This window comes from Condylostylus longicornis, unplaced genomic scaffold (genome assembly GCF_029603195.1).
Source record: "Condylostylus longicornis isolate FDR11 unplaced genomic scaffold, ASM2960319v2 ptg000051l, whole genome shotgun sequence".
Lineage (NCBI taxonomy): Eukaryota > Metazoa > Arthropoda > Insecta > Diptera > Dolichopodidae > Condylostylus > Condylostylus longicornis.
In genome coordinates this window covers 603951-630362 of record NW_026578020.1, presented here as the reverse complement: position 1 = coordinate 630362, position 26412 = coordinate 603951, and the positions used below count along the sequence as shown (strand labels likewise).

Genomic DNA, 26412 nt, shown 5'->3' with positions numbered 1-26412 from the left:
TATTATTTTTTCAAATATTTAAAATTAGCTTCTGGAGTTGTATGGCAGGTACCCGAACCTGTCAAGCGATTCCTCTAAAATTTCAGAAATATATTTGACCTATAATTGGACACATGACTGCCAAGTTTCATGAATCTGACTTTATTATTTTTCCGAATATAAAAAATTTGCTGTTGGAGTTGTATGGCAGCTACCCGAACCGGTGCAGCTATCCCATTATAATTTTTAGAGTATATGTAGAATATAATTGGACATATGTATACAAAATTTTATATTTATAGCTTTATTAGTTTTTGAAATATTTAAAATAAACTCTTTGAGTTGTATGGCAGCTACCCGAACCCGTTGTCCGAATTAGTACAATAACAATAGGGCTCGTCCTTGGCACAAAAGAAAAAACTTGTGAAAGTTTGGTGTCGATTGCATTATTTGTTTTTGAGTTATCGTGCGATCGGACGGACGGACGGACGGACGGACAGACGGACATGTCTAAATCGACGCAGAATTTTACGCTGAGCAAGAATATATATATATGTCCATACCGCAGATGACTCCTTCAAGTAGTTACAAACTCCATACCAAAGTTAATATACCCTTCACGAAGTGCAGGCTATAATAAGTATGTAATTTAATCTCTAATAAAAGAAAATTAAAAAAATTTGTGAATTTAGTTGAATACATTTTTGTCATAAAATTTACTAGTTTTAAGAAAAATTGATTACAAAATTTTATTTTTTTATGTAAATATGTTATGTAGTTTATTCAAAAACAATTTTGTTATGTATCTACTATTTTAGTTTTAGCTGAAAAACATTTTGTTACTTGTAATTTATTATATTGCAATTTGTTGCCTGTAGTTTGAAAGAACAAGAAATATAATTTTGTTAATATTTAAACGAAATAAAATAATTTTTGCATATTTTTTGTATTTAATCGTTTTTTATTTTTCCAACATCCCAAATCACCACGAACATTTCAAATTTATTCGAAAACACTTAAAATAAGAATATATTTCTTAACAAAAAGTATAGTGACCAACTTTGAATACACCGTATGTATGTATTAGTAAATTGTGTATTACGGAGTCTTGAGAATAAGGATGTCTGTGATTACGGCACAATACATCCTTATATAAGACTTGATAATCACAATTTACTAATTACTTATTACTAGATATACTTTGATGATTACGGAGTCTTGAGAATAAAGATGTCTGTGATTGGATCTCACGAAAATTGTTTAAAGAACAAACCAATGTTGTTAATTTTACTACAATTGTAGTATTTTACTACATTTTGGCATTCTGTACTACTACACTACTGCAAATCCATTTTTACTACTTTTTTGCCTTTATACTTAAATGTCATTCTGTGCATTGGTTGATGAAAATGCCATTATTGTATTGTTAAAAAACCACTTGTACAAAAATGAAGAGACCTAAAAATATTTTTTGTTTTATAAAATGTTTGTTTTTCCAAAATTCCAAAATTATTTTCCAAAAAAAAGGTTATATCGTTAATGTGAATTGACGGTAACCTAAATTAATCCGGTTACACAAAAAAAAACAATCAAAAAAACAGAAAAAGAATGTACCTACCGTTGCCAAAGTCGAAAATATCAATCCGTTACGTAGGCGCGTAGCTCATTTGGGTGACTTGATTTTACATGTACGAATATAAAACATTTTTACGCAAGCACTTCTTGCTACGATCTATTTAGTCAGATGCCTTATTATTTGTTTGTTGTTAAGGGTAACCCCAAATTAGTACGCTAAAGCTCTCCATACTACTTTTTTAAAGACAAAATGCTGTTGAAAAACAAGTTCAAATTAACAGCACTGGTACAAACTTATACATATTCTTTTTATGTGTTGAATAGTAACATTTGGAGAATCCCAAAATTAATGGTTGATTGGTTTAATTATAAAGTAAACATAACATACATACAAGCTTACATTACATACATACCAACATATGGATGTAATTTCAAGAAATATTCATGAAATTTCAATTTTTAAAAAGTTGTTAGATAAGAAATATATACATACATCATCATTTAGCGTTACAGCTCGGTGTGAGCTTTAGCCTTCTTCACAATATTTCTCCAGACAACTCGATCTTGTGCACAATGTTGCCAGTTTTGTACACCCATTTTTCTGGTATCATTTTCAATATTATCTTTCCACCTTACTCTCGGTCTGCCTCTAGCCCGGTTATGTAATGGTCTTGCTTTGAATATTTTAATTTGCGCTCGATTTTCATTCATACGTATTAAATGACCTGCCCATCTTAATCGTTGTGCTTTTACAAATCTTACAATATCTTCGTCTTTCATTATATTATTTAATTCTTCATTTGTTCTTCTTTGGTATTCGCCATTATCTAGTCTTTTTGCTCCAAATATTTTACGGAGTATTTTCCTTTCAAATACATATACGTAGGTTATTTTCGTCTCTAACAGTAAGTGTCCAGCACTCACATCCATAAGTGACAATTGGTCGTATAATGGTTTTATATATTATAAGTTTCGTTTGTCTTGTAAGTAATTTCGATTGTAATAATTTCTTATTTGCAAAGTAGCTTCTATTTCCTGCTGTTATTCTGTCTTGTATGCTTGAGTGCATACTGTTGTCATTTTTTATTAATACTCCCAAGTAAGTGAAATGTGCAACACCCTCAAAATTGTGTTCGTTGATGGTGATATTTTGGGCTGTTCTTCTGTGTTCTTGTTTCGATATTTTTAGGTACTTTGTTTTCTTTTCATTTATTATTAGTCCGAATTTTTTTGCATTTTTCCTCTAGTGTCACGAATGTTTCAACTAGACTCCTGTAATTTTTTGATATGATTGCTATATCATCAGCGTATGCAATTATTTGATGGGACTTTGTAAAAATATTTCCACCCCCATCCATTTCTCCTATAGCCTTTTCCAATACTATGTTAAATAGCATAGCTGATAATGCATCACCCTGTCGTACTCCTGATTGAATTTCAAAATTATCTGACACCGAATTCTGTATCATTACCTTCGCTTTTGACCCAACCATCGTTGCCATAGTAAGATTTGCTAATTTTCTGGGTATGCCAAGTCCTAATAGTGATTGTACAATTTTGTTTCTATTTACACCGTCAAATGCTTGTTGAAAATCAATAAATAGTATATGTAGATCTTGACCAAATTCGTAACATTTTTCCATATTTTGCTTTAATAGATAAATTTGATCAACAGTCGACCTCTGATTTCTGAACCCACACTGATATTCGCCTATAATTTCTTCGTAGTAAGGTCTAATTTTCTCATACAGTATATTAGACAGCACCTTGTATGCAGCATTCAATAGCATAATACCTCTGTAATTATTGCACTCAGTTTTATCCCCTTTTTTGTGTATTGGTCTTAAAATACTAATGCGCCATTTTTCAGGTATAATCTCTTGTAACCATACATTACATATTAGATTATGTAACTTCTTAAATAAATGTTCACCTCCTTTACATAACAGCTCAGCTGTTATTGCGTCTTCGCCTGGCGCCTTGTTGTGTTTTAGCTTATTTATTGCGTTTTTTACGTCACTCATTGATGGTGTGTCTATTAGGGGTTCAGCAGTATATATTATATTTTCATCTTCTTGACTTTCCTCTGTTGTTTTGTTCAATGTGTCTTTAAAGTGCTCTGCCCATCGTTTTATGATTTCATTTTCTTCTGTAATCACGTTTCTATCTTTATCTTTACATAATGCTAGTTTCGGCTGGAAGTTGTTAGTTGCGTAGTTAATACGAGCATCTATATATACATACATATGTATATGATTCTAATAGATTGGAGGAAGTCATAAATATTTTAAAGTTTGAAACTTAACAAATTGATGAATTTTCCCCTATTGATAAATGTTATAAACCGAAATTCGCTTGAAACAGTGGCACTTACATTTGATTTTTCTAACTAAAAAATATTGATATTCAAATTCTTTTTTTAATTTCAAAATTGAATAATACCACGATTACAATTTCCTTATTCCCATGAGCTGCAGTAAGATGTAAAGGTCCCATGTTTGCAGCATTTGCTCTAGCACTTCAATGAAGGAGGCTAAATCCTTGATCGTCTCTGAAAATGCCGAAAACATTGCGATAGTTTTTTACTTGAACTATAAAATATTAGACAAATTTCACACGAATATTCGAATCAAAAAGTTTTTAGATGCCTTTTTAATGATTCTCATTTAATTTAAATTTTAGATTTAACAAAATATGTAGAATCAGATCGAAAAATATTGATCAATTTCCTTCATACAAATAAATTCCAACATCCATAGTAATTTGGAATTTATTTTTGATTTGCTCTCTGAGCTTGATGGCCTGATATATATGAATACCTACATACATATGTATATGGCATTACTTGCCATATAGAAATTCGTAACAATTTACAGATATCTATAAAAAGATGTCTGTATGTACATAAGTACATTAGTATTCTCAAACTGTTAGAAATCTAGTATCTTTTGTATTCTATGTTGTTATTCTACAATCACATACTTGGTAAACGTAATTCATCCAAGCTCAAAAGAATTAATGCTGCTACAATTAAGACGAATTTTCGGCGAGTCGGGTGCTATGCTATTGCTGTATTAGCCCATTTTTCAACTCAACGAGTTAAAAAACGTTTATCGCTATTTATCGCAATATGGTAGTAAGTACATAAGCCGTATTCTTTGAACGCTTCAAACAACAGGAAGATTTAGCTGGCTAATATTTAGCTGGCAAACCTAATAGTTACACCTGAAAAGAATAATGAATCAATTAAAAACAAGAGCCCTCTGTGCGATGATATTTCAATTTTTTTTACCTAGGAATACAACTTTACTTAAAAATAAAATTTCCGTCTTGTATATGTACATATATGTATGTATAATGAATATGTGTGCACGTGAATACCTATTTCAATAAATATTTCAGTTTAAGGTTGTTTTGATTTATCAAAGCTTGTAGTTTTTGGAAAAAAAAACATGTTTACAGTTGGAAATATGTTTAAAGCAAGGTAAAAGATTGCGATCTCCACTGTGAAAAGTTGTAAATGAAAATTCAAGAATGTTCACTATGATATATATACATACGTATGTACATATATGTACATAGGTATAATGTACTTAACTTTTTTAATTTTTCAATTGCTGTTTGCTATTCAGTTACTGGTTTTCACTAACAGAAAAAATTTTAGAGTTGTTGAAAAATCAAAGACACGGTCCAAATGAAAATATCGTCCTCCAGAGGGCTGTTTTCTGAATTGATTCTTTATTCATATCTGGAATAAAGAATAAAATTAACTGGAGTTGAACATACATTCACTGCGGAACTATAATTTTTGTCAGCTAAATAAGTAGTAAATTTTTTTATTAAAAATGTCGAATATTGATAAAAATATTCGAAAAAATATTTTAAATAAGGAACTTAACGAAGAATGGCTCCTTATTAATTTTCAGATTTGGGTAAGTATTGGTAAAGGAATTTTTAATTATTACATATGTATTTCAATAGTTTTTCTGCTTCATATCAAGATATTACGATTAATTAATAGAACTTTTATAAAAATAATGTGTATAATCAGTGTGCAATCTATATATATATATATATATATATATATGCACATACATTACTACATTATAACTCCCGACTGAAACTATTATTCTGTCAAATATTTATATTCATTTAGATTTTATTTATAGATAAATATTGATATTAATTCAATAACTGGAAATTGCAATAAAGGGTTTAAACATGATTCCATAATTTGCTGTAACGAAAGCCACACGTGCAGAACAGGTAGCCTAATATTAAATTATTATATACCTATTTATATTTTTTTTATTTCTGAAATTTACAAATTTCTAGAAAAAAGTGAAGTTCAAAATGTCAGAGTTATTTTACCCAAGCGCTTACATGTTTCAAACATTCCATTTCGTTTTCGTGATTATGAACTTCGCAAGTTATTCGCAGTAAGTTAAAAAAAGTCAGCATTTAACAATAACATATACATACTTATGTAAAAACATTAAATTTTTTCTTTGTAGAGTTTTGGAGAGATATGCGAAACTGAAATTATTTTCAATGATCGTGGCAGCAAAGTGCTTTAAAATGCATAGTATACTTTTTTTTGCTTTAATGTTACTAAAATTTATATTTTCAGGGTTTTGGATTCATAACATTTTCGAAATGGACGGAAGCAGAGAGAGCAAGGTTACATTTAGATGGCATGGAAATTGAGGGACGACAAATTGAAGTAAAACAATTTTTATTAAATTACTTTATTTTATTTATGTTTATTTTCACAAATAGGTCAACATCGCAACTATAAAAAATTTTAAGTTATATCGGTTAATCAGGAATAAAAAATTCTAGTTATTTTCATTTTAATAAACTAGCAAATTAGTTTACAGAAAAAATATTTTAACAAAACATACTAAAGTTCAATAATTTACTGGAATTTTATATAAATAAAAATATATATGTAGCAATTAAATTGTAGAAAAATAACTATTTACGGTTATTTTCTTAAATACGGACTCTTCAAATAAGCAAAATCAGTTATAAAGTGAACAGTAATTATAGCAATCTACTAAACCGTTTTTATTTAAAAAAAATAGCAATTTCGGGCAATTCTGCCAGAAAGTTTTGAAGTTTTTATTAAACGAGATTCGAGAATTGAAATCTATTGAAAAATTAAAATGCATTTCAACTGAACTGTAAATTTTTTGAAAATATTTTGGGAACCGTTACTACAAAAATTAATGAATTTTTACATTGGATATCATTAGCCCATATTTTTTTCCAAATTTTCTAAACAAAAATTGAAGTGGCAACATATAATTTAAAATGATTAATATTTAAAATTGTGTTAAAATTATATTAAAATAGTTAAAAAATTACTTTAAACCTTGAGTAAGTTTAAAGTAACTAATAGATTAGTTATACGAATCTTTTCTATCTTTTCATTTTGTCCAAAATTGGGATTACCATTTCAAACTTTGGTCTCTTTCCCGGATCTTCGTTCATACATATTTGAATTAATTTGGACAAATGAAATAATGTTCCCATCGGAATTTTTATTCGAAGACCTTCTAAGGCAATTTTAGATCCACATTCCATCGGCGAAAAACCAGAGAACGGAATTTCCCTTGTCGAGAGCTCCCATATACAAATAGCAAAACTCCACATATCACAAGCTTCCCAATTTATATCTGCAGGTTTACGCTGCAAGGCTTCAGGAGCCATCCATTGTGGTTGAAAAATACGACCCCTTTCTTGGAAAGAAAATTTCGCATCTCCCATGTTTATTCGAGCAGTTAAATCATCATCAATCTATAATTAAACGTCGTAAATAATAAAGGTTTTTCGAACAAACATATTTATATGCCTACTTACCATAACATGGTGACTGTTGAGATAATAAATTGGAAGAATTTTTTCCAGAGAATGTAAATAAGCCATTCCCCGAGCTATGTCAAGCGCGAATCGAACAGCTTGAGAAGTGTCAACAACAACACCTGCAGCACCATGTAATAAATTAAACAAGGAGCCACGAGGCATATACTAGACCGTTTAACAAGTAAAAATTTGTATGTAAAAACAAAAAAATTAAAAATTCCAATCTTACCTGATTTATAACAATAAGGTTTAAAGGAGTATTACAGGCCCCAATTATGGGTAATATATTTGGATGCGAAAAAATTCTTAATTTTGGAAATTCTTCGTTGAAATCTCTTGAAATTCTTGCAGTTAAATTACGTATATTTAATATCTGAATTAAAAAAAATGTTATGTATTATGTTTTACAAAAAAATTTAAATTTTATGAAAACCTTCGCAATTATATCGTTTTTCTGCCAGCGACCACGCCAAGTTTCGCCGGATGAACTCACCGCCAACTTGCTATGAAGATCAAGATCAGTAGCATTGATTCCCTTAAATCTAGAAAGAGTTGCATCACGCGATCTGGTTTTTAAACCCAACCAACTTTGGTCTTTGAAGCTTATTTTTTTTAATTCCTGACCGTTGGATTCGGCGAAATCATGTAATTGTTTTGCAAGAACCGGTTTGGCTTTATCTAAAGGAGTGTCACCATCTTTATTGGCCAGCAGCACTAATGCACCATAATTTATTAATTCTTCACAAATATCTTCATAACTCCAAAAGCATGCGTAATGTAAAGCAGAATTACCATGTTCGTTTGTGGCATTTACATCTGATTTTTCTTTTAATAACTAAAAATATTGATATTCAAATTATTCTTTTTTAATTTCAAAATTGATTACGATAATACCATGATTACGATTTCCTTATGACCATGGGCTGCAGCAAGATGTAAAGGTATATCATCGCCCATGTTCGTAGCGTTTACTCTAGCACCTCTTTGAAGTAGCATATCGACTAGTTTCGTATGTCCTTCCTTTGCACACCAGTGAAGGGGACTAAATCCGTGATCGTCTCTGAAAATGCCGAAAACATTGCGATAGTTTTTTACTTGAGCTATATAATATCAGACAAATTTCACACGAATATTTTCATCACAAAGTTTTTATTAATATTTATAAAATAGAATTATGTCAGCATATAAAATTGATTTATTAGTTATGGAAATAGATTGTTTTATTGCCGAAAAAAAAATTTGAAAATAAAAAATAGTTCTTTTTTAGATATTTATTTATTGATTCTTGCACATATAAAAATTTATAGCAATTTATGGACATCTATAAAAAGATTTCTGTATGTACATGCATTATTTTCAAACTGTTAGAAAAAATCTAATATCGATTGTATTCTATAATTACATACTTAGGGAACGTAATTCAATCAAGCTCAAAAGAATCAGTGCTTCTACAGCAGTTTTAGTTCAAAAAAATTTTGTCGCGAATTATCACAATATGTTAGTAAGTACCTAAGCTGTATGTACGTCGGTTTTCCTTTGTAAATTTTAGATTTGCACAACCGTAATAACAAAGGATAAAGATCTATAGTGCCTCCCCTTTGAGGCCGCGAAACTGCGCCTTTAAGTATGCAAAGATCTGTATATAATATTCTGCATTGGAATACTCAAGAGAAAATATATAACTTATATTCAAATGTCATGTCATGCTCTATTTTTATTAAATACAGTATAATGTAATTTTATTTCTATTTATTACGTCATGAAAAAACCGTTTCTGTTTATTTCATATTTTATTTTTAAAAACACAGTTTAACGGTCTGCTTAAAACATATTATTGGTAATGGAAGGGGTGTCGGAAATTATTTGTGTGGAGGAAATTGATTAATATTTTTAGCTCTAGTTATTCTACATATTAGGCCTTTTCATAAACACAATACTGCGAAACAATAATGTAATACATATGCAATATATTTTCAACAATTATGTAAAAACTTTTGCTATTTTGAATTCGCAGTATTGTGTTCATGAACAAAATATGTCTTTCTTCTTTTTTTTTATTGGTATGAAAAGAAAACTTCCTTTTATTCAGAATAAAATACTTTTTCTTATTTTTTGCTAATATATTTCGTGCGCTACATACGCCCTTTATCAAAGCTGATTTTCTTCTAATTAAGACAACAAACAATAAAAATTGAAATCTATTAAAATTAGGAATATTATACCTGACTTAATATAATTATCTACCTGACTTAATCTAGAATTTGATTATTTATTTATGTATATATATTTTTTTTTTGTTAATAGTTACAAACTAAATTTATACCTGTTTTAAACCTTAAAACTGGTCAAATAATTAATTTAAAGAGCAAAGTAGCCGCGTTACCTTCGTCCGTGTTCAGTAGACAGTCCTTGTTTGATTTGTATATCTGCATGCTTTCATGAACTTCTCTCCTGTTTTTCCTTTCACCTCTTTTAACACCTTTAAGTTATCTTCCGTGATTGTGTGATCCGTTTCATAAATGTGATTTGCAACCATAGAATCGAAAATCCTGTTAAATCCTACTCTCCTTGCACGTTTTATTTCACTTGTTGTAACGGGTCTCTTCGCTTGTCTTATGTAAAATTTATCGCAATACAATTGATTTTGTAAACTCTGCATCTTTCATGTATCTTCAATTTATCCTTAGCCGAATTTAACAAGCTCCTAAGTTGATATTTACTTTTGGTTTCCGATGTCCAAATATTATGTTTCCTTAGTTGTTTATTTATCAAGTTTGTACAGTGATGATCATAACTTAAAGATGCCCATGTTATTCTTGTTCTTCCAATATCCTGTTCTGTTTAAACAATGTGCTCATATTCTCCTGCTCAATTTTTCGTTTTTTCTTCCTAATGAGTTTGTTAATACGTTCAGTAGAATAATTCTTCACAGCCGTGTCCAAAATGAAGTTTACTTCTGATCTATAGTCGTGTCTGTTTATCGGTGTGGTTAGCATTCTATGGATCATAGAGTTGAACGCCGCCATTTTATGTCTCGTTGAATGGTACGAATCCTTTGGAATGCATCTTTGTGTTGTTGTTTTCTTCCTATATATCTTGAATCCAATTTTTTCAGATTTTCTTGTCACCAGTATGTCCAAAAAAGGTAACATTCCATTTTCCTCAATTTCAAATGTAACTTCAATGTTTCTATGTAATTTGTTGATGCATCTGTTTATATTCTCCAGTTCTTCCTTGTCCACTATCGCGAAGACGTCATTAACATACCGCATCCATACTCTAGGCATCAGAGAATCTTCCTCCATTCTTTTTTCCAATTTGGACATAAGTAATTCTGCGATAAATGGTGAAAGTGGATTGCCCATCGATACTCCCGATGTTGTTCTGTACATTTCGTTTCTGAATTCGAAGTAATTCTCCTCCATGCAAAGTCTTGCTAATTTGTGGTATTCTTTTACTTTGTTGCTCCAATTTTCTGTTTCTCCTGCTTGTGTTGATAACCATACTTTCAAATAATCAAGAGCTTGGTTAACTGGAACACTGGGAAAGAGCGCTTTGACATCGAACCATACCATTAATTCAACAGGACCAATTTTTAAGCCTTTATTTTTTTTATAAATTCCTCTCTATTCTTAATAGAACAGGAACGGAAATCAATTTCGCAATTTTGTATGTTGGGGCGCCGTTAGCGGAAATGATCTCCCTGAACTGCTCACCTTCCTTTTGAATTTTTGGTAGACACACCAGTTTCGGAACTGATGGACTCGGCATCGTTAAGTCGTGATGAAACGGATCACACAATCACGGAAGATAATTTAAAGGTATTAAAAAAGGTGAAAGGAAAACTCAGGAGAGAAGTTCATGAAAGCATGCAGATATACAAATCAAACAGGACTGCCTACTGAACACGGACGAAGGTAACGCGGCTACTTGGCTCTTTAAATTAATTATTTGACCAGTTTTAAGGTTTAAAACAGGTATAAATTAGTTTATAAGTAATAACAAAAAAATATATATATATATATAAATAAATAATCAAATTCTAGATTAAGTCAGGTAGATAATTATATTAAGTCAGGTATAATATTCCTAATTTTAATAGATTTCCATTTTTATTGTTTGTTGTTTTAATTAGAAGAAAATCAGCTTTATATATAACGAAATATATTAGCAAAAAAAAAAATAAAAAAAATTATTTTATTCCGAATAAAAGGAAATTTTCTTTTCATACCAATAAAAAAAGAAGAATTATATTTCGGAATTATATTTCGTTGTAGTATAGCATTTACTCGAACCTGTGAAACCATTCTATAGAAACTTCAAAAATATGTCTAACCCATAATGGAACACACGACTGCCAAGTTTCATGAATCTGACTTTATTATTTTTGCAAATATTTAAAATAAGCTTTTTAGACTTGTATTGGAGCTATTCGAACCTGTCAAGCAATTCAACCAAAACTTCAGAAATATGTCTGACCTATAATTGGACACGCGACTGCCAAATTTCATGAATCTGACTTTATTATTTTTCCAAATATTTAAAATAAGTAGCTATATAAATATAGAAATTTAAATAGCTACTCGAACCTGTCAAGCAATTCCTCCAAAACTTCAGAAATATATCTGACCTATAACTCGACACACAATTGCCAAGTTTCATGAATCTGATTTTGTTATTTTTCCGAATATAAAAAATTTGCTGTTGGAGTTGTATGGCAGCCACCCGAACCGGTGCAGCTATCCCATTATAATTTTTAGAGCATGTGTAGAATATAATTGGACACATGTATACAAAATTTTATATTTATAGTTGTATTAGTTTTTGAAATATTTAAAATAAACTCTTTGAGTTTTATGGCAGCTACCCGAACCTGTTGTCCGAATTAGTTCAATTACAATAGGGTTCATCCTTGGCACAAAAGAAAAAACTTGTGAAAGTTTGGTGCCGATTGCATTATTCGTTTTTGAGTTATCGTGCGACCGGACGGACGGGCGGACGGACATGTCTAACTCGACGCAGAATTTGACGTTGAGCAAGAATATATATATGTCCATACCGGAGACGACTCCTTCAAGTAGTTACAAACTCCATATCAAAGTTAATATACCCTTCAGGAAGTGCAGGGTATAAAAAGTACAGCTGATTTAACTGCGCTAGCCATGACAATTAAAATATTTTTACGATAGGTTAGCAATGTTTATGAACAAACTAAATTAGCAACATGAACATAAATGTAGCGCAGTTATGGCTATATATCGCGATATATTGAGTTTATGAAAAGGCCTATTCTTTTTAATCAAAATTTAAAATTGAAATCGGAAAAAAAAACACAATGAAGCCAAAAACTTGAGGTAAACCTCGTTCTTTGCTCTAAGCATTGAAAAATTGAATGCCAAATGTTGTTTTTTTTCTTGGAAAAGTTGGTGCAAAAAGTAAACAAAGGAAGTTTTATGATTTTAGTTTTAAAATTAGTGCAGTTTGTAAATGAAAAATTATAAGATATTTAATAATAACTGTTAAAAAAATTATTTTATAAAAACTTCTAAAAAAAATAAAACAATAAAAAAGAAGCGCGGTAAGGTAGTGTAATATAAAAATATGTATGTATATTAAATTTCAATTTATCAAATAAATTTATTCAAAGACAAAAAAAATTAATGAGTTTGTTTAAATTTGATTTTTTTCAGATATTTCAAATGAAAAAATATTTTTTGAAACATTTTCTGAAATATGTTTTATTTAAAAAAAAATACAATGTGTAAATTACACATATTTTTAAGAGACTAAAAATAAAAAAACAAAATTAAACAAAGTTATGTTATATAGTGACAACCAGAAAGAATTTGGCTTCATTTTGGTTGCAAGATGCTTCTTTAGTTATAAAAAATAACTAAAGAATTAATAAAAAGTACTCAAAAATTTCACAAAAAAAAAGAAAATTCAACAGGAATGCTTTGAAAACATAAAACGTTAGGAATTGTTTTTGTAAAGTTCTCAGTTCTCTGCACTATTTCGGTAGCCTGTTAGATATATGCAACAAAATAGAAATACTAAAGGAAGGAGAATACTTTTTCTATCTCGCTTGCATTCCCAAAAAAATCGTATCAAAAGCAACACATTGAGCCAAAAACTTCAAGTATTGTCAAAATGAAATTGACATTAGATGTCAAATTTTTTTTAAATGTTTAAAAAAATTAAATGTCGTTTTGGAAAAGAAAGCGACACTGCTGTAAAAAGTAAACAAAGAAAGTTTTGTGATATTTTTTAAAAAATTAGAGTAGTTTGTGTAGAGTTATTAGTTATTTTTATCCATTTGAAAAAACAAATGAATGTTTTCCACAGTATGCATGTGAATGTTATTTATTTTAATAATTAAAAGAAACATTTATTTAATAGTGTAAAGTGTAATTCATAATTCGAAATTTATTAAGTTTCAATTTTGGAAATAAAACATTTGTTTTTGTTTTGTTTTAAACTAAAATTACTTAGGGTGACATAATTTTACCAGGAGCGGATCTTTTTTTCTAAGCAAAATTAGTACGTACTTTCATTAATACCTGTTAATTCGTTTACAAAATTTTTTCGTTTTGATATATTTAGAATATTTTGTGTACTCCGAATGAATTTATAGAGAAAACGAAAACATGCATAATTTGTTTCTTGAAAAATTAATTTATCCAACTTTTTTTTAGGAATTAGTTTCAGTTTCATATTATGTATCGTTAACGTTATTCTAATCAAATTTCAAATTTACACTTACGTAAATAACAGAACTTAAATATAAATAAATAACAGAATTTAAATATAGAAAAAATCGTACAATGATAAAAATTTCAATGTAGTAAACGTCACAGTAACTAGTATTGAAATTTCAATGTAATAAACATCACAGTAACGAATACCGAAGTAATGAGCATTGAAATAACAAGGTGATCTGACAAGATTATTTCGGGTACCGCCACACTTACCTGCACCACGAATTAGAATTAGTGGTGCAGATTTATTTAAAATGTGCGAAGCCGTTGCAGTGAGCACATTTTAGAGCGTGGATATACACTCCGATGAAATGACTCCTAAGCTTACTTATTAATATATCTGCTCATCAGGTTTTTAAAAATATCATGTTCGCATTCTAACACATAATCATCTTCGTTTATTTGTTGTTTACTATTACCTTATCAGACTCCTTTATATGAGAAGCCTGAGCCATAATATCCCCTAACATTTCCGCATCAGATTCATAGTGTAAAGCTAATTCGTACGTTTTTAATTTTCGTTAGGGAGACTGTATAATCAGAACACAATTCTTAACTACAGATTTTGCTTAGCTCGCCTTTATAATTATTAATTCCCGATTTCTTTAGTATGCTACCATTTTTATTTTTTTTAAACCGCAGCTTTATTGGATCAAATTTCCTCCTAACATCGTTCATTATATTCTGTAGATCCATTTTTGTTCGGCTTGATCAAAATGCATAATCACTTTTTTTCGAAAAGAATTTTCTTTTATACGAAAAGGTTCTTTTAATACGTCAAAGTAAAGTTTATTCATATTACATATTACGGTTTATGTTATTATTAATGGTTGCAAGGACGGTGTAATCCCTTTTCATGAATGTGTCTATTTGAGTATATATAATAGATCTATATAATAATAAATCTATATAATAATCTATAAAATAGATTATTATATAGATTTATTATATACTGCGCTCGTCACACATTCGATCATTTCATGATGTTCAAGCTTTCCATTCTCTCGTCCTCTAACATTAAGAAAAAAAGTGCTTTTTTTAAAGGAAATAATTTAATAATTTTAAAACATTTTATTTCACTTTAAAGAGTTTATGGTGATATTTCCAAACTAAAATATTTTTACAGCATTTATGATTTTTGAACTTGATTCTATTGTAGTAAACATTTAATGCTACATGCTAAAGATTTGATTTATCAAACATGGTTAATATTAAGATCTAAATTAGAACTGGATTTTCGAAAATCCTCCAATACAAACATCAGCTAAACTTGTAAGCGTACTGTCGAATCAAGATTCATTTTTTATTCCGAAACCTATACCCCTGCGATGAACATTGGATGACAACTAGCTGTCAAATGAAACTTAGTACGATTAAAACGCCAATAAGCAAACTAATTATTTATGGTATTTTACAGTATTAGGTATTTTTAAATCCAAACAAATGCTGACAAAATTTTACCATAAGGAATAGATATTTAAGTGGCGTACTGCTTGACAATTCAAGCTTACAGCGCTTCTGTAAATGCATCTTCTTCTTCTTTGGTAGCTTTACAGCCCGATGTGAGCCTTAGCTTGATTGACTATCCGCCTCCATTCTGCTCGGTCCGTTACTGCGTTATTTAGGTTGTTAACTTGTAATTTGTTTAAATCGTTTATCACATCGTCTTTAAATCTTAACCTCGGTCTGCCCCTAGATCTGTTGAGTAGGGGCCTTGCGTCATAAATTCTTTTTGGAGCTCTATCAGAGTTCATTCTGAATAAGTGCCCCGCCCAGCGCAGTCTTTGGGATTTTATATATCCAATAATGTCCTCATTGCCAATTAATTCCATCAGTTCCTGGTTCGTTCTAATTTCGTATTCGTCATTTTCGTTTCTTTTCGGCCCAAATATTTTTCGCAACATTTTTCGTTCAAAAACTCTTAGACCATTTATATCACTTTGTGATAATGTCCAAGTTTCGGAACTATAACTTAGAATTGGTCTCAGGATTGTTTTATATATCTGTAATTTACATTGTCTTGATAGTAATCTTGATCCCAATAGATGAGAAATTGTATAGTATGCTCTATTGGCCGTCAATATTTTATGCTTTATGTCTTTGTGGATATCATTATTTGAATTTATTTGTGCACCCAGATATATAAAATTATTCACACTTTCGAAATTGTAGTCATTAATAGTAATATTTTGCGCCACTCTTCTTGTATTTGATCTCGATACTATCATGTACTTTGTTTTATTTTCATTTATTTTCAATCCAATTCTTCGAGTCTGTTGATCAAGCCTTGTAAATATTTCAATTAAATCACGTTTACTTCTTGACATTATGGCGATATCATCAGCATAAGCATAAATCTGGTAGGGCCTCGTAAATATATTACCTTCGATATGTAGGTCCTTGAGCGCGTACTGTAAGGTCAGGTTAAATATGATGGTTGATATTTCGTCTCCTTGTTTAACTCCAGATGTGATGTCAAATATATTTGTACAAGATTTTTGTACCAAAACTTTTGCTTTTGTGTTATGCAGTGTCATCATTATTAAATTCGTCAGTTTTTTAGGTATTCTCAATTCGTCAAAAATATTTTCTATTATACCACGTTTTACCGAGTCAAAAGCTTGTTTAAAATCTATAAATAGCATATGTAAGTCCATGTTAAATTCAGCGCACTTTTCCATTGTTTGTCTTATACTAAATATTTGGTCAATGGTTGATTTGTTTGGCCGGAAACCGCATCGATAGTCTGGGATTATTTGCTCTGCGTAGATTGTCAATTTTTCGGCAATTACCTTTGCTAATATCTTATAAGCAGTTTTTAATAGAGTTATTCCTCTATAATTTGAACAGTCCGTTTTAGCCCCTTTTTTATGAATTGGTAAAATTATACCAATATTCCATTCACTGGGTATCTGTTCATCATTCCATATTTTAATGATAATTTTATATATTCTTCTATATAGTGTGTCATCGGCTGATTTTATAATTTCTGCAGTGATACTATCTTGTCCGGATGATTTATTATTTTTAAGTTTTTGTATTGCGCTAATAATATTTTCATAAGATGGTTCTTCAATTTCATTTAGACCTTGCACTTCAGGTATATTATTTGTGTGTTCTATGTTTATTTCGTCATCATCATTTGGGTTTAGCATGTCCTTAAAATATTCTTCCCATCTGTTTAATATTTCCATTTCTTCAGACAACATTATTCCATTTTTATTTTTTATATTCGTCAATTTAGGCTGAAAGGCTCGTCTTTCTTGTTTACACTTTTTATAAAACCTTTTAGTTTCTTTTTCATTGAAGTCATTTTGTATTTGTATGAATCTATTTCTTATTGACTCTCTCTTTTTTCGTCTGCATATTTTACTAGCTATTTTTCTCTTTGAATTATATTCATTTTGTGCCGCTCTAGTTTTTCTTTGCATCCATGCAACTCTCGCATCATTTTTTTCGTTTATAGCTCTCTCGCAATCTGCGTCAAACCAATCTTCATTTCGTCTATGTTGTTTTTCACCTATAACATCTTCGGTAGCTTGTATAATAGCGTCTTTGGTATTATTCCACATTTCGTCAACATTTTCTTCAACTGCATTAGATTCAATAGATTCAATAAAATTATTTAATACGCATTTATATCTTTCTTTGTAGGCTTCATTCTTTAATTTATCAATATCTCATTTCTTTTGTCGTGTTCTAGCCACTCGTCCACATTTACTTATTCTATGTTTATATTTTACTACTGTTATGTAGTGGTCACTATCACAGTTGGGTGTTCTATATACTCTAATATCTTCACACGACGATAGTCTTCTTTTATTTATCAGGATGTGATCAATTTGATTTATATTACTCGTCCCAGGGATTTTCCACGTACCTTTATGAATTTTCTTGTGGTTAAAGTATGTACTCATAATATAAGTATTTGTGCTTTCAGCTAATTGGCAAAGTCGAAGCTTATTTGGTGATGTTTCTTCATGTAATGTATGACGGCCTGCCACATTTTCTAGAAAATCTTCTTTACCAATTTTCGCATTCAGGTCCCCCATAATCATTAAGGTGTCATATTTATTTACTCTTCCACAAACGTCTTCTAATTTATTATAAAAAACATCTTTATTAATTTCTTCGTCATCTTCAGTGGGTGCATAAACACTAATTAGAGTCAGATTATTGAATTTTCCTTTTAGTCTTATTTTACATATACTGTTCATTTAGTCTTACTTTACATACATTTAGTCTTACTTTACATACATATCTGTAAATGCATATTTTTTGCAAACTCATTGTCAAATTTTGTGCACATTTAGAATTTGTGAAATCGTTTTAAGTTATAGAGGAAACAAGTGCGAAGAGTGCTATTTATGGAAAATCACTAATGGAGGATTTGTATTTGTATTTTACTAAAATTTATGTTTAATGCTTTGCACAATTCAAGTTAATAGCGTTATAATAACCAAAGACGTTATAAATTCTATTGAAATGAATTTACTCTTTTGGCAGCTTATTTATAATTGAATTACATTTTTGATCTTTTTATTGATATACCTATACAAATCAACAATGTGTAATTAATAAGACATGCCTTAACTTTGTTAATACTCGTATGTAATTCATTTTTTGTAAAAATGTGTTATAAAATAGTAAAATTTTTTCTGTTATGAGAATATTGTTATATGTTTGGCACAATTATAAGTTATTGTATAAAATTACGGTAATAAAAATTAAAATATAATATGTCAAATAAAACAGTTATATTATTGCTAAATAAATTATGTATAGTATAACAGTTTGCTAAAATATCACTTTATTGATATATTTACTTTGTGTGAAATTAATTCTTTTTAACTTTTTTTAATTCTTCTTTAAATGACGAGCTACAATTCACAATTATATGAAAATTTTCACTGTATAACAGTTAATGAAAAGTGAAAACTGTTATATTTTTCTTATTTTAATTTTATCATATAATCAACTTATTTTAAATTATTAAATTTTTAAAACATAATTACTATTTATGCTTTTTAATCTATGATTATTGCCAGTAATTGAACAATTCTTGCAATTTTTAAATTTTATTATTATTTTTTAATACTTAATTTTGTTATACACTTTATTTTGATCTAATTTTTGTTTTTGTTTATTTCACTTTTTTTTTTAAATATTTAATAAAATTTCGTCATTATAACCAGTTTTTAGTAAAAAAATAAATTTTTTCGTGATTGCAATCAATTTCAATAAAATTTATTATTTACGTTAAAATTTAATATTATTAACTGCAAATATATATTATGTGTTTATTTATATAAGTATGCATATACTTTTAAATATTAATATATTTTGTATATTTGTATGCACAATATGTTCAAAAACAAAAAACCACATTCATTTTATAAACCGTCGCGTTTTGATTTCTCTTAAAGACTGTTTATAAAAATATAAGATAAAAATAATGATTTAAAAAAAATATTATTAAAAAATAAATAAATAAAAAAAAACTTAAACGAAAGAAACAATTTATTAAACGCGATATTCAATAGAATTTATAACGCTAAAATAAAATTCAATAGAAAAATAAAATCTGATTAAGTTGATATACATATATCACTTCAATTCGTATTTTTTACTACTGACTAGAATTTTTAACTAGAATGAACTATCATTATTGAAGTATGTGCTTTAGACTTGTCTTATAAAAATTTTAATTTTTAATGTCGTATCAGGAAGAATGTCGCAAGCCAAATAGTACATTGTCAAATGTCAACTACAAACTAAACTGTCAATAAAGTTATAGAAAGTTATAAAAAGCTTGCCGTTTCAAAGGTGTAAAAAATTTTCTAACAAAATGAAATATTTATTAGAGTCTACAACCTGCTGGAAGGAGGGTTAGACTTTAGAGTCTAACCTGGAGACCACTGGAGTAAAAATATCTCCGAAGAAATTTATTTTTCAATTGGCCGAAGAACTGGGCAATGACTATGGCGACGAACAAAATACAAGTTTAAATTCAGTGTTTGTTTTACAAAATACAAATATGCGAAAAACTTGCCAAATTGGGTTATGTAAAAACAAATAGGTCCAATAACATTTGCATTAAATGTAGCAAATATTTATGTGGAAAATACGCATCCAAAATAGAGTTTACATGTAAAAAATTTTTTGAAAACAACTGTAAATAAAAACTGTTAATTTAAAATGAAAAGACTTACAAAAATTTGTCTTTAAATTCACTCGTCAAAAAGACCGACTTCAGTAAAAATAGGTATACAGTAGGCTTTTTTTATATCACTGCGGAAAAAATCAGTCCTTCTCTAACTTTGAATCATAAAATTAATATAAATGTAATTCACAAACATGAATAAGGTAATATTAATATATACACATTACATTTATTAAAAAATATTGGGTATAATCGGAAAGTAATCGATGCAGCATCGATGTATAATAATGTAAAAATCCTGTACGAAAATATATCAATACGGTAATACTTTAAAATTTGGTGTCCAAAAATGTCAAAAAACGCATCATATGCGCATCATATTATATCAGCTGAGCATAAATTTTTTGTGGTTTTGTATTGATGCAAAGTTTTTTAAATGAAAGCTGAGAAGCAAATAATTTATTGTTTTAACTAAATAACTAATAAAGTTAATTATTTCTTTATGCACGGTATTAATATTTCTAAATGTTCCATTATATTAATATCTCCAAAACTTCATTAAAAAAAAATTTAATAGATTTTCAGTTGTTAATAATTTTAATACTTTTACACAAAACCATCAAAATAAATACAAAAAAAAACATAATTTAAAAAACGTCAAAGATATTTCTGAAGTTTTGGTGGAATTGCTTGACAGGTTCGAGTGGCTCCCATACAAGTCCAAAAGCTAATTTTAAATATTTGGAAAAATAATAAAGTCACATTCCGTGTCAGATATCCGTGAAGTTTCTACAGAATGGTTTTACAGGTTATAGAATGGTTTCACAGGTTTGAGTAATTGCTATACAACAACGAAAGGTGCAGGTTATAATTAAATCGGTTTATACCGACTGAAACGTTTTTACTTGTTAAATAATAATTTTGCTTATTATCTTATATCTCTTGATAATCAGAATACTTTATGAATAAAATGTTATAAAAACACATTTACTTAATTATGTACATATATTTTATTTGAACATTTATGAAATACCCACAAAATGGTGTTAGAAGTAATACAAAATTAGAAAAAACAGTTAGAACGTTTTTATAATAATTTTACATGTGCTTAGTTATGAACGATTAGAATATATTTTTTTTGAAGATATAACAGTTTATCTATAATGTGATTTATGTATAATTAACTCAACGGGCAGATTTATGAAAAGTATAAAATAATTAAGTTTTTTTTGAAAATCTAAAATTAAAATTTTGTTTCGAATTTTTGAATTTCTAAAAAGTCCAAAAAAAAAAAAAATTAATTTCGCTAGTTTAAATTGGCACATATAAATTGGTTTTTATAATTCTATACATATTTTATGGAACCTTTGTGGAGGTTAACAATTAAGCAGCTACAACATATTTTACAAAATAGAAATTTGTCAACAAAATATAACTTGAAAACAGATTTGATCGTTTCAAAAAATGTAACCGACATCACCGTTTCCGAAAAGACAAAAGAGGATAAGGAGGGTAACAAAGCAAGTAAGGTTTTTCACAATAAAGAAGAAAGTAAGGAAAGTGATAACGAAAGTAAAGCAAGTAACGAGAAGGAAAGCAACGAAAAGCATAAGAATAGTGAAGTCGAGAAAAGTACACATAAAATAGGTATGGCCGAACAGAATCAATTTACCTTCAGAGACTTTGAAGATGCCCTTGAAAAATTTTTCGTAGAGTCAGGAAAAAGTTTTGCTACATGGATTCAAGAATTTGAAGATATTTCGCAAATGTGTAAATGGAATGATATCCAAAAATATCTTTATGTCCGTAAATTATTACAAGGTGCTGCAAAATTAGCTATTGAAGCAAATTCTAACGCTTGTTCTTATAAAACAGTAAAAGATATATTAGCAAATGAATTTGAAAAACCTGCTTCTTGCATAAAAATTCACAGAGCACTCGAGAAAAGTAAAAAGCAAGCTTCTGAAACTTTTCTCAAATATTTGTACGAAATGAAATCTTTAGCACATAAGGCAACAAAAGACGAAGAATCTTTAGTTATGTACATTATAAATGGTATACCAGATAGCAACATCAACAAAACTGTATTGTTTGAAGCCACTAGCTTAGACAAAGTAAAAATAAAATTTAAAGTTTACTCTAACATCAAAAGTGCTTAGCAAAATTATGTTTCGAAAACGAGAACCGATCCAGTTGCAAATACTAGTTCGTTTTTCAATAATGCTAATCAAGCAAAACCAAACCAATCGAATATGAGGTGTAAAAATTGTGGTGCGCTTTCGCACAGTTCTCAAATCTGTCCTAATAAAGAAAAAGGTATTAATTTGGGGCACACATCTTCAAACTGTCCTAAAAAATTCGTATCTACTAACACCACAAGAAATGTTAATCGTATTAAAAACAATAGCAATCATCATATTGAAATAAGTGTAAATGAAATGTCTTTTAAAGCATTTATCGACACCGGAAGAGATGTATCATTAATGCAGAATTCTTAGAAGACTTATTAGGAATATCATCTTTCGAAGAACCTGGAATTATTCTTAGAGGTTTTGGTGACAACACATTACAAACATTGGGATCATTTTTTGTTATAATTGACATCAAATCTGTAAAGCGTAAAATTAAATTTCATGTGGTATCAAATGACTGGATTACAGACAATATAATTTTGGGGAAAAACTTTTTAGAAAATGTTACTTTGGTGTTGGAGAAAGGAAATCTAAAAATTATACAAACCGATCCAGTATAAGATAATTATAATTTCGATTTTGACTGTAACATATTCAACATTAATATAGAAAGTTTAAATATTTCAGATGATTATGATATAACAATCAATTCACAACATGCAAAGTTTAGAAAGATTATCAATGAACAAATAAAATCTTACAAACCAGATGAAGTATCAAAATCCTGTATCGAAATGAAACTTATTCCTCAAGATGAAAATCCAAACCAAAAAGAAAGAAGATTGGCCCCAAAGGAACGAGAAATACTTAGTACAAAATGAAATTAGGAATTGGCTAAATAAAGGAATAATTAAGGAAAGTAATCCCGATTTTACGTCGCTGATTGTTTTAGTGAAGAAAAAAGATGGCAGTAGCAGACTTTGTTTGGATTATCGCAAATTAAATAAAAAAATTATAAAAGATAGATATCCTTTGCCTCTAATAGAAGAACTTTTAGAAAAACGGTACAATGCTTCTATATTCACAACTCTCGACCTAAAAAATGGATTTTTTCATGTTGATATTCACGAAAAAAGCCGAAAATACACGTCATTCATTACTCCAGAGGGACAATTTGAATTTGTGAAAGTTCCTTTCGGACTTTGCAATTCATCTTCAATTTTTCAGCAATTTATCAACACTGTTTTTAAAACTTTAATTCAAGCAAATTTAGTAATCGTATATATAAATGCCCTCATAATTCCAACCAAAAACGAAGAAGAAAACATAGAGATATTTCAAAGCGTACTAAATAAAGCAAAATCAAATGGCCTAATATTTAAATGGGAAAGATGTGTATTGTAAAATAAGCAAATAAAATTTCTTGGGCATGTAATCGAAAACAGTTTTATCAAACCTTCGGAAGAAAAAATTAACACAGTCAAATCATTTCCTGTTCCAAAATCTATTAAAAATGTTCAGAGTTTTCTTGGATTGACGAGTTATTTCCGGAAATTCATTAAAAGTTTTGCAATTATTGCTAAACCATTATCCGAACTTTTGAAAAACTCAGTTTTCGAATTTATGGAAGTACAACTGATATCTTTTCACACATTAAAAGCATTACTTTGTAAAGAACCGGTTTTGAAATTATTTAATCCCGATTTGGACACTGAGCTTCACACGGATGCCAGCTTTGATGGTTACGGCGGTATTTTATTACAAAAGCATAACGCTGATTTTCATCCTGTATTATATTTAAATTTTAAAACTTCTCCGGCACAAAAGAATTAAACTAGCTATGAACACGAAGTCTTGGCCATTGTAGGATGCTTGGAAAAGTTAAGACCATACTTACTACGTTTAAAATTTACAATATACATACACAGATTGCAAGGCTTTTCAAGCCACTATGAATAAAAAGAATATTTGCACCAGGATTGCCAGATGGGCTATAATGATGCAGGAATTTGATTGTACTGTTCTTCATAAATCAGGAACCTCAACGCGACATGTTGACGCGCTAAGCAAATGCTCCGCTGTAATAAAAATTGAATCAGGTATTTTTCAAAGATTAGAAATAGCTCAAAAGAATGATGAATTTTGCAAATTGATATCAACCATTCTTGAAAAGCAACAATATGGCGACTTTTTTATGAAAAATAATATTTTATACAAGTTTTCAAAATGGCTTAAATCTACTGTTAGCTCCTAAATGCTTAGAGAAATACATGATATGCATAATAGAGGACATATTAATAGCAAAGAAGTATCAGCAATTCTAAGTCAGTATTATTATATACAAAAATTAAAGTCAAAGGTAAAATCTTTTATGGACAATTGTATTGCTTGTATTGCTCCAAGTCGAACGGCAAAATGCAACCATAATAGAAATTTTGCGCAAGATGTCAATAGAAAATCCTTTAAAATGGTATTTTCACGTTCCTCAATTTCAAATGGTAAAATTGTTGCATGTCCGTTTGAGCATTTATGCATATTTACACACTGCACGTAAATATGTACATATGTTTGTAGGTAAATAAACATGTTTTTTCAGTTTTCTTGAAAAGAATTTTTTAAAAAATTCAAAATTTTTCTTACACCCACTTAAATCACACATTACTTCACATATTTCTAAAAACATTTATGCCATATGAATTTTATGTATGTATGTATGTATGCACATATTTTGTGCTTAGTACAAATATGCAAAACTTTTTTATATTGAATCAATGGACTTACCCTTGATTCATGTCATGTTCAACTTCATCTAACCATAATCTCATCTGGATCGCGTTTCCTTCTCTACACCAATGAAAAATATCTTCCATAATTCTCCAGAAGACTTTTATTTTACAGAAAAAAAAGTTGTTTAGGTTTACTTTTTGGTCATGGGGGTGTTACATGTGTAATCAATAGAGATGAAAAAATGTTAATTAAAATTGTATAATGAGTGATACATACATCTTTCAGATGGTGGAGATAACTATATTGAACGAAATTTGCTTTACGGCTCCGCACAAGAAAGTAATACAAGCAATCCGTACGCTTTCGTTCCTTTCCAATAATATACTAAATTTGTAGTTTTTGAATTCAATTTTTGTGAACGATTGAATTTATTTCGTAAAACCAGACTTTTATTACTCTTCCTCTTCTTTCATTACTTAAATTTTCATACTACTTTTCGTCTCTCTTTCACATATACATACTAATTTTGTAGTTTTGTAGTTATGAAATTTCTGTCTTCTTTTTTGAATCCAAAATTTTTTTAGGTGAACGTGGATGGATCAGAAATACTAAAGGAGCATCTTGCAAAAACAATGAAGCCCAATGTTTTCAATTTGTCCCTTTCTTTGCTCCGAGCATTGTCAAAGTCATAACATGTGGGTTTTTATTTTCTAATCTAAGGAAGAATAAGTTAAATTTTTTTTAAAGTAAAAACTAAAAGATATTTCAAAATATTTTTTCATTTTAAATATCTGTAAAAAAATAAATTTTTTTTAAATAAATCTATTTTATAAATTGCAAATGACTATAAGGATTTTAATATCACAATATTTCATTAACTTTTAAAATTGACATATTTTGTTAAAAAATTTTTTACATTATCCGTTTTATTTGACAATTTTACCGAACAACTCTAAATAATATTAATAACAATAAATAGAAATACATGCGTATGTATTTTAATGACTGTAGAACAATATAATTTTTAGCAAATATTAATTAATATGCTGATTATTACTCACTGGAATACGAGATGGTATGTTGTCGTGTTCTCCCTCATTATTTAATTGAAAATTCTAAAACCATAAGTATATTTTATAAGTAATTCACACTAATATTATTTTATTTTACTTACTGTATTCAACGACGTCGGTACGTCCTCATATATTTG

At 28.9% G+C, this 26412-nt stretch overlaps 2 protein-coding genes across 3 annotated transcripts; one reads left to right on the top strand and one right to left on the bottom strand.

The window, feature by feature from the left end:
- Positions 1-5358: 5358 nt before the first annotated feature.
- LOC129611513 (RNA binding protein fox-1 homolog 1-like) lies at positions 5359-6473 on the top strand. 2 transcript variants are annotated; one of them, XM_055524697.1, is made up of 5 exons: positions 5359-5486; positions 5724-5993; positions 6069-6122; positions 6185-6277; positions 6334-6473. In XM_055524697.1, exons 1-5 carry the CDS (start codon positions 5400-5402, stop codon positions 6394-6396), a joined length of 567 nt encoding a protein of 188 aa, XP_055380672.1. In that variant the 5' UTR covers positions 5359-5399; the 3' UTR covers positions 6397-6473. The 2 variants fall into 2 exon arrangements, with proteins under 2 accessions (XP_055380672.1, XP_055380671.1); XM_055524696.1 differs by having other exon boundaries at positions 6185-6352.
- On the bottom strand, positions 6385-25445 carry LOC129611512 (integrin-linked protein kinase homolog pat-4). Its single transcript, XM_055524694.1, has 6 exons — positions 25257-25445; positions 8317-8482; positions 7856-8257; positions 7652-7795; positions 7420-7587; positions 6385-7356 (listed from the first exon to the last, which is right to left on the bottom strand). The coding sequence occupies exons 1-6, from the start codon at positions 25343-25345 to the stop codon at positions 6979-6981; spliced, it is 1347 nt and encodes a 448-aa protein (XP_055380669.1). The 5' UTR covers positions 25346-25445; the 3' UTR covers positions 6385-6978.
- Positions 25446-26412: the final 967 nt, after the last annotated feature.